This window comes from Bufo bufo, chromosome 2 (genome assembly GCF_905171765.1).
Source record: "Bufo bufo chromosome 2, aBufBuf1.1, whole genome shotgun sequence".
NCBI classification, from domain to species: domain Eukaryota; kingdom Metazoa; phylum Chordata; class Amphibia; order Anura; family Bufonidae; genus Bufo; species Bufo bufo.
This window is the reverse complement of record NC_053390.1, coordinates 677322800-677336867: the sequence shown is the minus strand read 5'-3', so window position 1 is coordinate 677336867 and position 14068 is coordinate 677322800. Positions and strand designations below refer to the sequence as shown.

The following is a 14068-nucleotide window of genomic DNA, read 5'->3' as shown; positions in this document are numbered from 1 at the left end:
GATTCAGGTCAGGTGATTGACTTGGCCATTGCAGAACATTCCACTTCTTTCCCTTAAAAAACTCTTTGGTTGCTTTTGCAGTATGCTTTGGGTCATTGTGCATCTGCACTGTGAAGCGCCGTCCAATGAGTTCTGAAGCATTTGGCTGAATATGAGCATATAATATTGCCCGAAACACTTCAGAATTCATCCTGCTGCTTTTGTCAGCAGTCACATTATCAATAAATACAAGAGAACCAGTTCCATTGGCAGCCATACATGCCCACGCCATGACACTACCACCTCCATGCTTCACTGATGAGGTGGTATGCTTAGGATCATGAGCAGTTCCTTTCCTTCTCCATACTCTTCTCTTCCCATCACTCTGGTACAAGTTGATCTTGGTCTCATCTGTCCATAGGATGTTTTTCCAGAACCGTGAAGGCTTTTTTAGATGTCATTTGGCAAACTCTAATCTTGCCTTCCTGTTTTTGAGGCTCACCAATGGTTTACATCTTGTGGTGAACCCTCTGTATTCACTCTGGTGAAGTCTTCTCTTGATTGTTGACTTTGACACACATACACCTACCTCCTGAAGAGTGTTCTTGATCTGGCCAACTCTTGTGAAGAGTGTTTTCTTCACCAGGGAAAGAATTCTTCGGTCATCCACCACAGTTGTTTTCCGTGGTCTTCCGGGTCTTTTGGTCTTGCTGAGCTCACCGGTGCGTTCCTTCTTTTTAAGAATGTTCCAAACAGTTGTTTTGGCCACGCCTAATGTTTTTGCTATCTCTCTGATGTTTTTTTTTTTTTTTTCAGCTTGCTTCACTGATAGTGACAGCTCTTTTGATCTCATCTTGAGTTATCAGCAACAGATTCCAAATGCAAATATCACACTTGAAATGAACTCTGGACCTTTTATCTGCTCATTGTAATTGGGATAATGAGGGAATAACACACACCTGGCCATGGAACAGCTGAGAAGCCAATTGTCCCATTACTTTTGGTCCCTTAACAAGTGGGAGGCACATATGCGAACTGTTGTAATTCCTACACTGTTCACCTGATTTGGATGTAAATACCCTCAAATTAAAGCTGACAGTCTGCAGTTAAAGCACATCTTGTTTGTTTCATTTCAAATCCATTGTGGTGGTGTATAGAGCCAAAAATGTTAGAATTGTGTCGATGTCCCAATATTTATGGACCTGACTGTATAGGGGATGGGATTCTTAAATCATTCACCAAGGTACAGGAGGAGTTCCAGATACCCCACACCACATTTTATTACTACCTTCAGGTTTGGCATGCTTTGCAGGCCCAGAATAAACTTAGATCTATTCTCCCAACTAAATGTGTTATATATGACTTATTGAAAACTGCTCCAAGAAAGGGCTGATCTCTGTGGTGTACAGACATTTAATGAGGAAACAAGCCTTGTGTCTACAGGAAGTCAGGAACTCATGGATAAAGGATGTTGGGGAGATATCTCTCGATGTTTGGGAATGGGTGCTACAACAAACTAAGTATCTGTCCATCAGTCCTGCACACCGTGTATCTCAACAGTTTTTACTCCATAGAATGTACCGTACCCCATATTTTTTACACAAAATTGGGGTAAGTGACACGCCCCAATGTGCACGATGTGGAGGAACCCAGGCAGATTTATTATATGTTTTTTGGAGCTGTCCAAAGCTGTTAGTCTTTTGGTCCGCATTGATGAATGAACTCATAAGAGTTTACCAGGTCTCTATACCACAGAATCCCTTAACAAGTGTGTTAGGATATGTGGACAACCTACCACTGCAGGACGGTGATAAAATGGCAATAGCAAAGGTGTTATATACCAGGCTTGTTACTGTCATTTTTGTATGTTATAAAAACTCAATAAAAATGATCTGATATAAAAAACAAAGGAAATGAAAGGATAACTGTCATATTTTCACTCAAAATGCAATTTTCATATATGTTGTTGCTGCTGTGGTGATAATCCATAATTATTGTGTTCACATACAAATTGTTTAATAAGATTGTGTCCATAGCAACCGCTCCTCACAAAGACTTCTTCCTGACTACCTTCTCAAGATGGCCGCCGATGCCCTTACCCTGGGGCTAAGACCTCCCTCCCTAACTACTGTGACAGTGAGAGGTTTGGTCTTGGAAAACAGGTGTTTTCCTCCCAGCATGTGCTGCTGGGCTGATTTCCAGCCAGGTGAGGTCAAATACCGGACCGGATTTTAAGTGCCGGTCCGGGTTTTGGCTGTTCTTAAATAGGCAGCTGGGCTCAGGAGCCAGGTCTATGTGCTGGGATCTGAGGCCTGTGCTGGGCTGGAGAGTGGAGACCCGTGTGTCAGGGGAACAGGCCGCCTAAAGCCTGTATTTGGACTTTCTGAGGCAGAACTGCCACCAAGGTGACTTTTGTTATATTAACTTGCCATTGGGTGTGAAGTAACACTGACAGTACAAAAGTGACGTTTTGTTTTTGGCATCATGTGTGAATAAACACTGAAGTTTGAATTATGAATTAGTATTTTGCCTCTGTACTGTGCTTGCTTATCCTAACTACCAGAGCGAATCCCCACACTACCCAGAATTCATTCGGCTCATCTCGGAAACGCACAGCCTCACCACAACCAATCGGCTTTCTCCCGACTTAAAAACGCCCTCTTCCTCCTGAGTAGTTGATCACGAATATTCTAATCTCAAATTTTTGTGAATATTGGAACTATACCGGTCCATCGGGAGCGCGTATGCAGCGTTGCGGACTGCCCACTACTATGTCCTCCATCTTCTGTATATAGAAGATAGAAGACGGAGGACACCTAGCAACCAGTGGCGTACCTCCAATAGAGGCAGACCACGCAGCTGCTATGGGGCCCATGGGGGAAAGGGGCCTGGCGTGGAAGATAGGCCCCGTCCCCTTATTACAGTACAGTGGCTCTCCCCTGTCCTGAGTCCTCAGGCCCTGCCTTCCAGCTGCATACTCATGGCTTCCCTAGCCCCTTGTGCTTTTGTGGGCTCTTCTATCCCCTCCCTCTTACCCAGAGCATCAGAAGCTGTGGCTCCATTCATGCCCGAGCACTCTGTTTCTCTGCAGGGAGCTGGGCTGAGCAATCAGCATAAGCAGTTCTATCAGAGCCTGCTGCTGATAGGCTGGCCCAGCACCCAGAAGAGAAACTTTACTAAGTCATGATGCAGGACTTCAGTCATGTCGGGCTGACCCTACCAGGAAGCGCTGTCTGACTGTGGGACAGCAGCATCAAGATTAGGAGTGACTGCTGTCTCCAGCGCTGCTTGAAGATTCCACAGTGACAATGAGTGCCAAGAAAAGTCAAGCAGAAGACATCTTGAGAATAAAAGTTCATGGATGAGGGAAGTCTGGAAGCCTGGGGCTCAGAAGGAGGATATGGGACTAGGAGGGTAGAACACTATGTAGAAAAAACACCAGTAGAAGGGACTGTTCATGGGGGCCTTGGGGGGAAGGGGTATGACAGTGATGAACTATATTATAGGCAGTAGCAGGCACAATTTGGGGTAGTATGTCATTGGTGCAGTATATAATAAGCAGTAGCAGGCACAAATCCTGGGGGTGGGATTATGGCAGCGGACTCTATATAAAAGGCTGAGCAGGCACATTTTACGGGTGTATGGCACTATATAATATAATAATAAAATATAATAAGTGGCAGAAGTGGCAGACACAGTTCATGGGGGGGGGATATGGTGGTGGTGCACTATATAGCAGGCAGTAGTAGAGGGCACAGTTCATCAGGTAAGACTAATTACACACTTGCGATAAGATTGTGGTATTCTGTTCCGGCATAGGAGCAGAATTACTAGAATTGCAATCAGATCCGACACATGCTGAACACCACTGGCAGGTAGTCGGAAGGGCCATGGGTGGTAGTGGGAGGGGCTAAAAATAGGGCATGGGGGCCCAATTCAGATTCCTGCTATGGGGCCTAGTGATTTCTATGTACGCCCCTGCTAGCAACGCTGTTTTAGCCGCTCCACTGAAATGCCTGGGGGAAGAAAGAACATGCTGCAATTACTAGGTACTTCAATACCTATACAAAAGTATTAACTAGGGAACTAAGGTGAACGTATTCAGACCAATCCGATTACATTAAAAAAAAATATGACAGTTACCCTTTAAGCATTACACAGTGCACAGTAGTGTCGCGATAGGACAATCGGTGTGATCACTATGATGCTTCCTATATTTCATGTAATTGCAGAGTAGCATAAAGTTTGGGTAGATCTATGTATCTGTTTAATACTATGTTATGGAATACATTTTATATATTTTATTACACATTTTATGTTATAGTATCATCCCGTCAGAAGATCAAATACAGAAAAAGCAATGTGTGAACACAAATGTTGATGTAGAACTATCATGTCAGGTAAATGTACATTTATAATTTATTTTTGGTCATTTTCAGTGTGCACTGATCAGGAGTTCCGAGAAATTGCTAATCGATTAAGAGACTGGTTTAAAGCGCTTCATGAGAGTGGATTCCAGAAGAAGAAAACCAAATCAACTTCAAGACCAGAAAGAAGTAGTAAGAAATATTTGTTACACTGTTATAACTATGTCAGAGAAGGCAGTGGTTACAGTTGCTCGTTGCCTTAGGTATCTGAGGTGGTCCAATGGCCCCCGCCACAAAATAAGATGCCAGTATTATAAATGGCACAAGGCAGGACGGAGGGCCTTGTTTTAATTGACGCAATATCATTATTTGATGCAATATTATAATTCAAGTCACAATATATAATCACTTTTCACAGTTAATAGAAACGACACACATTTAGGCATCTGCATACACTCAAGTGAGGTTAAAATAGTAACTATGTTGTAAGTTGCGTCATACTGTTTCTAAACTCTAGTTTAGAAATAATTTTCCTGATTCTTCCATGTTCCATTGCCTGAGATTTCCTGAATGGTAACAGTATTTATGGCTTTTGTTCATTCTTCCAGTCAAGCCTTTGGCAAAGCAATATCTGTATTCTATTAACAAATTCTTTGACCAGTAAGTGGGTGTGATGTAGATCATATAAATGATTACTAGAAAGCTATATATTGAATGTGGTATATTCAAAGGTGGAATGGGAGCTTAAAATGGCCCTGAAGAAAAAAACTAAATGTGGCCTCATGTTGTAGGCGGGTCCAAATTGACAGAAGGTGGGGTAGCACAAGTAGGCAGGGTCAACAATACCAAAGTGCAAAATACCATCCCAGAGGAACCATATACCACAGTGCAGCTCAATATATTGCTCAAAAAGCTGTCCCTCTGTGGTGGCCATCAAAAGCTGACATTTTCCTTACTTCGAGTTGTCTCTGATACTGATACTGAGTAGGGGGGCTTAGGAGGTGAGTAGCTGGCCACAGCAGTTGAATTCAGGAGGGCATGTGCAGCCAGAGTGTTAATTACCGCTGGGAGCTCATAATGTACCTGGCCAGAGGCAGAGAGGAGGGCTTGGGGAGCCCCCTGGGCATCATCGTACTGGGCAATTTCCCTGTAGGTCCCGGATAGTCTGCCCCTTGGTATAAAAACATGATAAGGCCAATCACTCTACATAAAAAACCCTGTTTCTCTGTTTAGCTTTTTCCCTATTGTAGGAAGGCGCAAGGGTCTGTCATTGACGGAAGGTATGTGTCACCGAGATTCCTTGGCTCAGTGAAGTAAGAGCCAGTATTTTCAGGTGTCAGCGGCAGCACGGTACGTGCCCCGGCCGGTGGCGCGATGCCATGTCTACAAATTGTACTCCGTCTGGGGCACGTACCGTGAAACAAATAACCCCAACCAAGTACCCGGTATCACTTTCAACTACAGCCCACAGGAGTAAGCAGCCACGGAACAATCACTGGGAGACAGGTACGGCAGTTCCTTCTTAGGAAGTTACGGCAGCTCCAGCATTTAGCTAACTAGTCTGTGACTGCTCCATTGCATAGTAGTGTACTGTAGTAGGTTGGGGTAAGCTTTTGCATTTGATAGCAGTTTGTGCGATTCTGCTACGGCACTGCAGCTAAAGATACAGAGGATATAGCAAGGGCCAGGATTACTACTTTCTATTTCAAATATGCAATAAATATATAAAATATCAAACATAGAAATGAAATGCTATGGTCTCTTTTGGGGGCATTTTTTTTATTATTGGGCTAAAAAAAATGTTTCCAATTGCTCATTAAAAAAAATGTCAACAGTTTGTCTAATACAGCCCTCAGTTTTCACTGCTTCTGCAAACTGTTTCTTCTTATTCTCAATTAAAACTGTAAGAGCTCAATCTGTAGCCCATATCTCTTCACTCCAGACAGCTCATAAACACTCACTTAAGCTGAAGTCCTATTGTCATGCCTTCGTAAGCAGTAATATCTGTTTTATTGTGTGCATTTTCATAGTCCCTATTGTAATGTATTGCCACCTGCTAATTGCTTTGCAAACAGCACCATCTACTGTCATGATGCAGCCTGTTTTATACCACTTCCTATATTAGTAATTAGCTCCTTCTGAGCTCTCATAAGTTTGGCCTTTCCAGCTGCCTTAGTTTCCCATCTGCCTCTGCTTCTTGGGTCCTGCCCCTTCTTCTAGCAATAGCCATCTTGTCTTCATGGAAGCCAAAAATGTCCTACTTACCTTTCTCATCCCACACAAGGTTATCTTTGTATTGTTGTGACATTAGCTATACCCAAGTTACTACTATGTGGTCAGCTTTGCTCATGGTTAGTCAGCCATCTTGCCCTCACCCCCCACACGTGGCCTATACGTTATTCATCCCATATGTATTTCTATATGTTTGTATATTACATATGCTTTTGCTATGTTATGTCATGTATACTGTGATATGTGTATATTTGCCTCATAGTAAGCATTGTTATTTATTGTAGTTTTACACTGATCCTTTCAATAAAAGCTGTAAAGGACCCCCAGAGTCTACCTGCATTGTTAGCAAAGAGTTTAGCTGCCTGTCAACTCATTCTCTTGTCAATGTGTGAGGGTGGCAGAACATTTATGTTTGACAAGAATATAACTCAAATGACTGTTTATAGGTTATCAAGAAACTAGAGATGAAACTACAGATTGAGCCATCAGACAGATTTGAAAAATGTCACTGAGCAGTAGACAGAATTGTCTGCAGAGGCAGTGAAACTGAAGGCTGTAGAAGACAAACTAATAAGGATCAACTGGAAAAATGATCTTGAGCCCAATATAGGCAGAATGCAATAGTTTAAAAAAAAGTCCCCAGAGGTCAAAAGACAAGGGTGCTCTTTTGCATTTTCTACATCCTATGGAAAGTAAAGGATGTTGTACAGAATTAGAAAAATATGGTGTTTTGATGCCAGAAACATGTCACATCTGTCCATGGTTTGTGTTTGGTGTTGCAGCTCAGCACCATTGCAGTGAGTGGAACTGAGCTGCAATACCACATACAACATATGGACAGTTATGATACTGGTTTTGGAAGAAAACAGCCATGTTTCCTAGTTCTGCACAACTTTAAAATACATGTACAGTAACCAATTCCAAGTGCATTAAAATGATTGATGATTTTCTTGTGAACTTCCAGTGAATTTGGTCATATGTCTAACATAAGAAAAGAACATCACAAAGCAGTTATTTTAATTTACCAATAATCTACAGTAAATGGTGCTAATTTAAAGATACCAAAGAAAAAATATGTGAACTGAAATGATAGAAGTTTATGAATACATTCTCTAAATTTCTTTAAAAAAAGTTAACAGGAAACTGTTATATCCCGGTTGAAATTCAATCTCATGGACTTTAGTAAGGAGTCCCCTTACGCCACCTCATCTGTGTCAGATGTATCCAGGTGCTGCAGCACAGACCAGGGCATTGGCTCCTCTTCAGTCATGTGGCACTAATCCTTTTCCTGCTGCTTCTTCTTCTCTCAGGGGTCCCAGTTGTCACCTGAGACTTTAGTCACTTGATCCTGATCTATGGTCCAATCATTGTCGCTGGTGGTCTCTCTCTGGTCTTCATCATTTCAGCTCTCCATGTAGTTACGCATAAAACTATGGCGGTATTGCATTTTTTCACAATAACACCCCATTTTGAATTTACATTGTATGCAATATAAAATGGTGCTATTAGAAAGTACAACTTGTCATACAAAAAACAAGCCCTCATACAGTTGCGTGAACAGAAAAATTAAAAAGCAAGGCAGGGAGTAAAAATTGAAACTTGCTTGGTAGTTGAGGGGTTAAAAAGCTATGTTAAAGGGTTAATGCCCAAAAGGTATTCATCTGCCTCAGAACTTGTACTTTTGTACCAATTTTCTTAAACACAATTTTTAGTTTATCCACACTTCTCAACATTGAAATTGCAACACCAAGAAGGATAAGCTGTAAGGTTATGCAAATCATGGAAGTAACAATGCCACTAAGATCTGCAGATGATCAAATTTTCAAGCACCTAGCTCCAATCTGTCCCATGTGGGAGTGGCATAAAAGCCAGATTAAAAGCAAAGTTTTTCAGCCACTTGAAACCTCAAAAATTGGATCAAGTCTCATGGGATGATTGTACGATGCCTCCTGTTCATTGACGTGACAGTTATCTCCATTTGTCGCAAACTGAGAGAGACAGAATCCTTGAAAAGAGAGACCTTGGTTTATCACTCTGGCAGATCGCTATGTGCCTAGGCCGAGGTGTCAGCACTGTTCAAAGTTGTGTGTCCTGGTGGTTGGGAGAACAAGGATGAACTGGAATGACAGTGAAATTGGACCAAGCTTAAGGTGACAAACACTGTCTACACAAACCCTAAGAAGAGTTTTCACGACATTGGGTTGCAAGGCAGATGTCCAGCTACAGGATTTCCATTGACCTCACACAACTGCTGTCAAAGGGTATCATGGTCCACAGCAAGACGGCAATGGAAACTGGAATGGAGTTCTGTTCTTTGAAGAGGCTTAAAAGAGGCATTCACAAGGGAATGTCACACCGGTCCTACTCCCAGGATTATGGTGTAGAGTAGTATAATGTATGGTAGCCGGACCCCTCTTGTCTTCAGGTAAACTTACAGCTCACTGTTACATTGATTTGAATCAATGAGTCAGTGGTACGTCCATTACTCCACTGTGTACCAGAAGCTGTTTTTCAACAGGACAAAGCCAGTCCGCATGTTGCTTATGCTACTATGAGCAGCCTGCATAGGCTAAACATGTTACTATGGCCTGTAGAATCTCTGGACTTCAATCGAACACATCTGGGTCGGCAATTGCAAAGAGATTTGCCAGCAACAAATCTTGATGATTTGCATTCAGCGTGGCAGAACGTTCCTTAGAAAACCATTTTTAACCTCATTGAAGTGTGTGTATTTCTGCACATGACACTCATACTCAATACTGAACAAATCGAGATGTTTTTAATATTTTTATCATTTGCATATCATTAGCATTTCTATCAATCCTGTGATTTCCATAATTCCACAACTTTTCCTTGATGTTGCAGCTTCACTGTTGGTATATTTAGGTTTCATCACATTTCTGTCTGCACACAGTACTGACAACATGCTGTAGAAATCAGTTTACATTTTTTTTGTTTCTGTTCAAATGAAAATGAATATGTAAGATAGCATTCTGCATGGTACATTTGGCACATAAAGATGATAATATGTTTTGCTATGTTTTATTACTTTAAAGAAAATGACATTACTGGTCCATTGAGTACTAAATAACTTTTGTTTATATGCCTCCTAGGGTTTGATACTAGCATTTTGCCAATCTGCAGGGATTCTCTTGGGTGGATGTTTAATAGACTTGATCGGAATTATGACCTGTTGCTGGATCAGTCTGAGCTTGGAAGCATTTATATTGACAAGAATGAACAGTGTACAAAGGCTTTCTTCAATACCTGTGACACATATAAGGACAGTTTAATATCTAACAATGAGTGGTGCTACTGCTTCCAGCGACAACAAGGTAAGCGTAAAGATCTTCATGAATGTGGATACATATTTATAAAGCTACCAGTGCAGTATTGTGTAGAGGACAATACTGATAATATTACAGCACTGCAGTATGGTATTGACGATCATTATGACGTTACAAATGTTTAAAATTGTAGAAAATCTATTCTGTTGCAGTTTTCACGTAATAGTTATTTCACAATGTAATGGATTTTAAAACATGTACTATATAGAATTTTGGTTACTGATATTACATAATACACCTCAATTAACCATGGCAATTACGTTATTATAATTCTCATGTACTGAGGCCAATACTTGTCAGTCCCCCAGCACGCAGTCTGTAGGCCCCATTCAGCTCTCCCTGAAGAAGTGATTTGCTTCAGATTACTACTGCTAGGTGGGAATGTGTTGACCTCTAGAACAATAGACGTTATATGGAAGTATTGGGAAGAATGGAGTAGGTAAGTATGAAGCAGTTGTGGAGGGGCACAGTGGTGCAGATTTACCAATCCTGTCTAATATTTAGACAGTGTAAACGTAGATCATTGAGTCAACAAATGCACCAAATTTATCACAGTGGCTCACATTTAGGGATAAGCGAACAAGAACTGTAAAGTTCGGGTTCGTACCGAACTTTGCAAGGTCAGGTACTGGGATCCGAACCTGGACTTTTTCACTGAAGTCCAGGTTCAGGTTTAGTGTTCGGGTGATTTTATTATTTTCCATTATAACATGGTTATATTGGAAAATAATAGCATTCTTAAGACAGAATGCAAAACAATATGGCCATTTTGAGGTTAAAAAAACTCACCTCATCAACTTGATCGGGCTGCAGCAGCCTCTTCTGTCTTCACTGAACAGGACCTGCCAAAGGACCTGAGATGTGTGCGATGACGTCACAGCACTCTCCCACGCGGTGACATCATCAGGCTTATTGCATGTCCTTTGGCAGGTCCTGTTCAGTGAAAATAGAAGAAGCTGCTGCAGCACTTTCAAGTGGATGAGGTGAGTTGTTTTTTTAACCCTTTAATGGCCATATTGTTTTGCATTCTGTCTTAAGAATGCTATTATTTTCCGATATAACGATGTTATAACGGAAAATAATAAAGTGAAGTTCGAGTCCGCATTAACTTCAATTGGGGTTAGGGTTCAAGTTCGGGTCCCGAACCAAAACTTTGACCTGAAGTTCAGTTGAACCCAGCGAACCCGAACTTCCACAGGTTCGCTCATCCCTACTCACATTATATGATACATTTGTTTATGGCTGAGATGGTAACACATATCTGTGTTTTATCAGCCAGAGGTGGCTAGGATTATGGAAACAGAAAAACTGGCTATACCACACTGTTTTCATTACTGTAATAGAAGTAAATGGGAGTTATGGGAACCAAATAACAAATAGGCCGCCTAGCAGTGATCCCGGTTACGTCACCGGCACAAATGGGCGATCTATAGAACAGCATAGGGCAGCCCTATAGACTGCCCATTTGTGCCAGTGATACCGGGATCATTGCTAGGCGGACGTCTCCGCCTAGAATAGTGAGTATATAAACAAAACAGACCTTACCCTGCATGAAGCAGCGCAGACAAGGGGGAGCATAGGAGCAAGAAATGCTCCAATGCTCCACTCAGACATGCTAAATGAGTGAAGAAGAGGTTATGTCCGAGTTCAGCTCTGAACCCGGACAACACCTTTAAAACATGTTAGACACATATGGGTTAGCTCACTTTGTGACACAATTTTGCTTTATTTTGGAGAAAATTGTAGCATTTTAAGTCATGCCCTCTTCCTGCAAAACCACATCCATATTTAAGACACACCCTTGTCCAGTGATGCACAAAAAGTATCTAAAACACATAATAGATGTGTTTAAAGGCATGAAGACAAGTACTATATGAGGGCATTATGTCTGTCACTGTATAGAGGAACATTCTGACAGTTTTTGGGCACACTGTGGCTGTCACTATACAAGGTTAAAGGGGTTGTGCCAAGTTTTGAAGCTTTCGCCTGTCCACCACCGTTAACTTAGTTATTCCCTATCTTGTGCATAGGGTTAACTTCAAAACTTGTCACAACCCCTTTAAAATTCCAGCAGGAACTAGAAATGTATTGGGCATTGTGGTAGCTACTGATATAGGGGCACTGTTGCTAACACTTTGTGGAGTCACTGCTGCTGACAATCTAATATACACTCCACCTGACATAGAGCCTTGCTTTAAACAAGTATTGCTTTATTGGGAAGTTCTGCAGCAGATGAGGTGTCATACAAGGAATATTGTAACCCTTTATAAATTAGGAACAATATTAAGTCACCCAAAGGTCCCCCCCCCCCCGTCCGCCTTCCAATAGAATAGATAACTTATCAGTGACTTCTAACATGCTTGTTATCCTTTATGTAATAGATAGGTAGATAGAATGAATCTTAGGCTGTGCTATGGAAGATAATTGGCCAGTGTGAGACAGAGCAGAACCATCTTAGTTTTTCTCTGAAGAGGGAAAAACAGGATCAGGAAAACCTAATATATAATGGTCAGTTGTATTATATTTCTACATACTGTACTGTAGTCATAAATCTTTGACTATTCACAGATCCTCCATGTCAGACAGAATTTAACAGCATTCAGAAGCAACAAGGATTAAAGAAGCTTCTTGGTAAGTTATGTGTTCTTTAGCAATATATGATTTTTTTTATTTAAAAAAATGATGCACCTTTACAGACAATGGCTATTATTGTGCACTGGTGCCAGCAAGGACTTAAGCATCGATATACAGTAATATGAAATTGCGGCACCAATTTCATATTAACTCCTTTGCAGAAAATGTCAGAATTCATAACACCAAACAATAACAGTATATAAAAAAGTTAAGAGTAGAATTCAAATAATTTGGCATTCTGTAGGCTAGTTATTTAGTCAATCTGACAAAGATGACATAGACCAGCGTATAATTTGTTGGAAGGAATCAAATAGAATAAAATACAAAAACTGGGGAATATTAGTAAACTAAATTTTTTTTTTAAAAATAAGCAAAAATATCAGGAATATTGCAGAAGGTTAAATTCCAGGTTCCCTAAAAAAAAGTTAATACACCAAATAGCTGAATGAGTCAAAAATATGAACGAATAGGACAAAAGAACATCAAAATTGCAATATCCATCTATAATTTACTGTCACTAGACAGCTTTTTGCTGTTCATTTGTTGCAACTGTAGTTAGGGACAGACTAGGACAGTGAGCCCCAAGTCTAAAACCCAGGCCGCTTTCATATGTATGGCTCATACAGGAGACCAAGAGCGGAAAAGAACCGGTTAACAGTAAATAATTCGGGAGAGTTGGGCAAAAGTGAAAAGGTCCACTCCTGAGGATCCCCATGAAGAAGGGATATAATGATGCCTACTCTCTGAGCTAAGGGGTTTAAACAGAGCACTGCGTCCCTAGAACAGCACCTGATAGGCACTCCAGTAGTCAGAAACACTAGCACACAGTAATGGAGCAGCTGAACAATCAGCCTAATGCTAATCTCCCCCAGCACGCGCCCGCTGCAGGGAGAAACAGATCATTCCATACTGTTGCTAAGCATACTGTTGCATCACCAGGGGACATGGCTCGGACAGGTAAGTTTCTTACATTACCCACCCTCCTTGTAATAGAAAGGTGAGAAGCCACTAGAGGAGCTGACGTGGAAAGATCTGTTTAAAAGTCAATAGAGATGTGGGTACAGGGACAAAGTGGACCACTTCTGGGTACCTTGGCCTTTGCGCAAACATCACATGCCGAGACAAAGAAAGCCACATTTTGTGGCCAAGTAGTGGCTACCAATACGTTTCGTGGCCACTAATAAGCTCTGGAGACCAGATGCTTACTCCAAGCAGCTCCCGGATGATCTGCAAGCACCAAGCAATTAGACTGTTTTGGAGGCACAAGCAATTTACCAAAATAAATATTACAGGGAGCTAAATCCGGACAACATTGCATTTCAGAGGCAAGTTCAAGATAAATGACAGCAATGACAATACCAGGTGGAAGCATCTTAACAGGTTTAGTGTCAATAGACTCACAAGTGCCAAAACTATAATGCAAAGGCACCCGCTTTCACATTACCAGACTCAGGGCAATACGTAACAATAAAATTAAACCTGATGAAGAACAAGGCCCGGCGTGCTTGC

The 14068-nt window shown here is 41.4% G+C and overlaps 1 protein-coding gene across 3 annotated transcripts in view; it reads left to right on the top strand.

Moving 5' to 3' along the window:
* SPOCK3 (SPARC (osteonectin), cwcv and kazal like domains proteoglycan 3) overlaps nucleotides 1–14068 on the top strand; it is a 594136-nt gene that overhangs the window by 563062 nt on the left and 17006 nt on the right. For all 3 annotated transcript variants that reach the window (XM_040418639.1, XM_040418640.1, XM_040418641.1), the window contains exons 7-9: nucleotides 4419–4538; nucleotides 9692–9913; nucleotides 12494–12556. In XM_040418639.1, the coding sequence (XP_040274573.1) occupies nucleotides 4419–4538; nucleotides 9692–9913; nucleotides 12494–12556 (405 nt within the window). The remainder of the gene's footprint in view (nucleotides 1–4418; nucleotides 4539–9691; nucleotides 9914–12493; nucleotides 12557–14068) is intronic.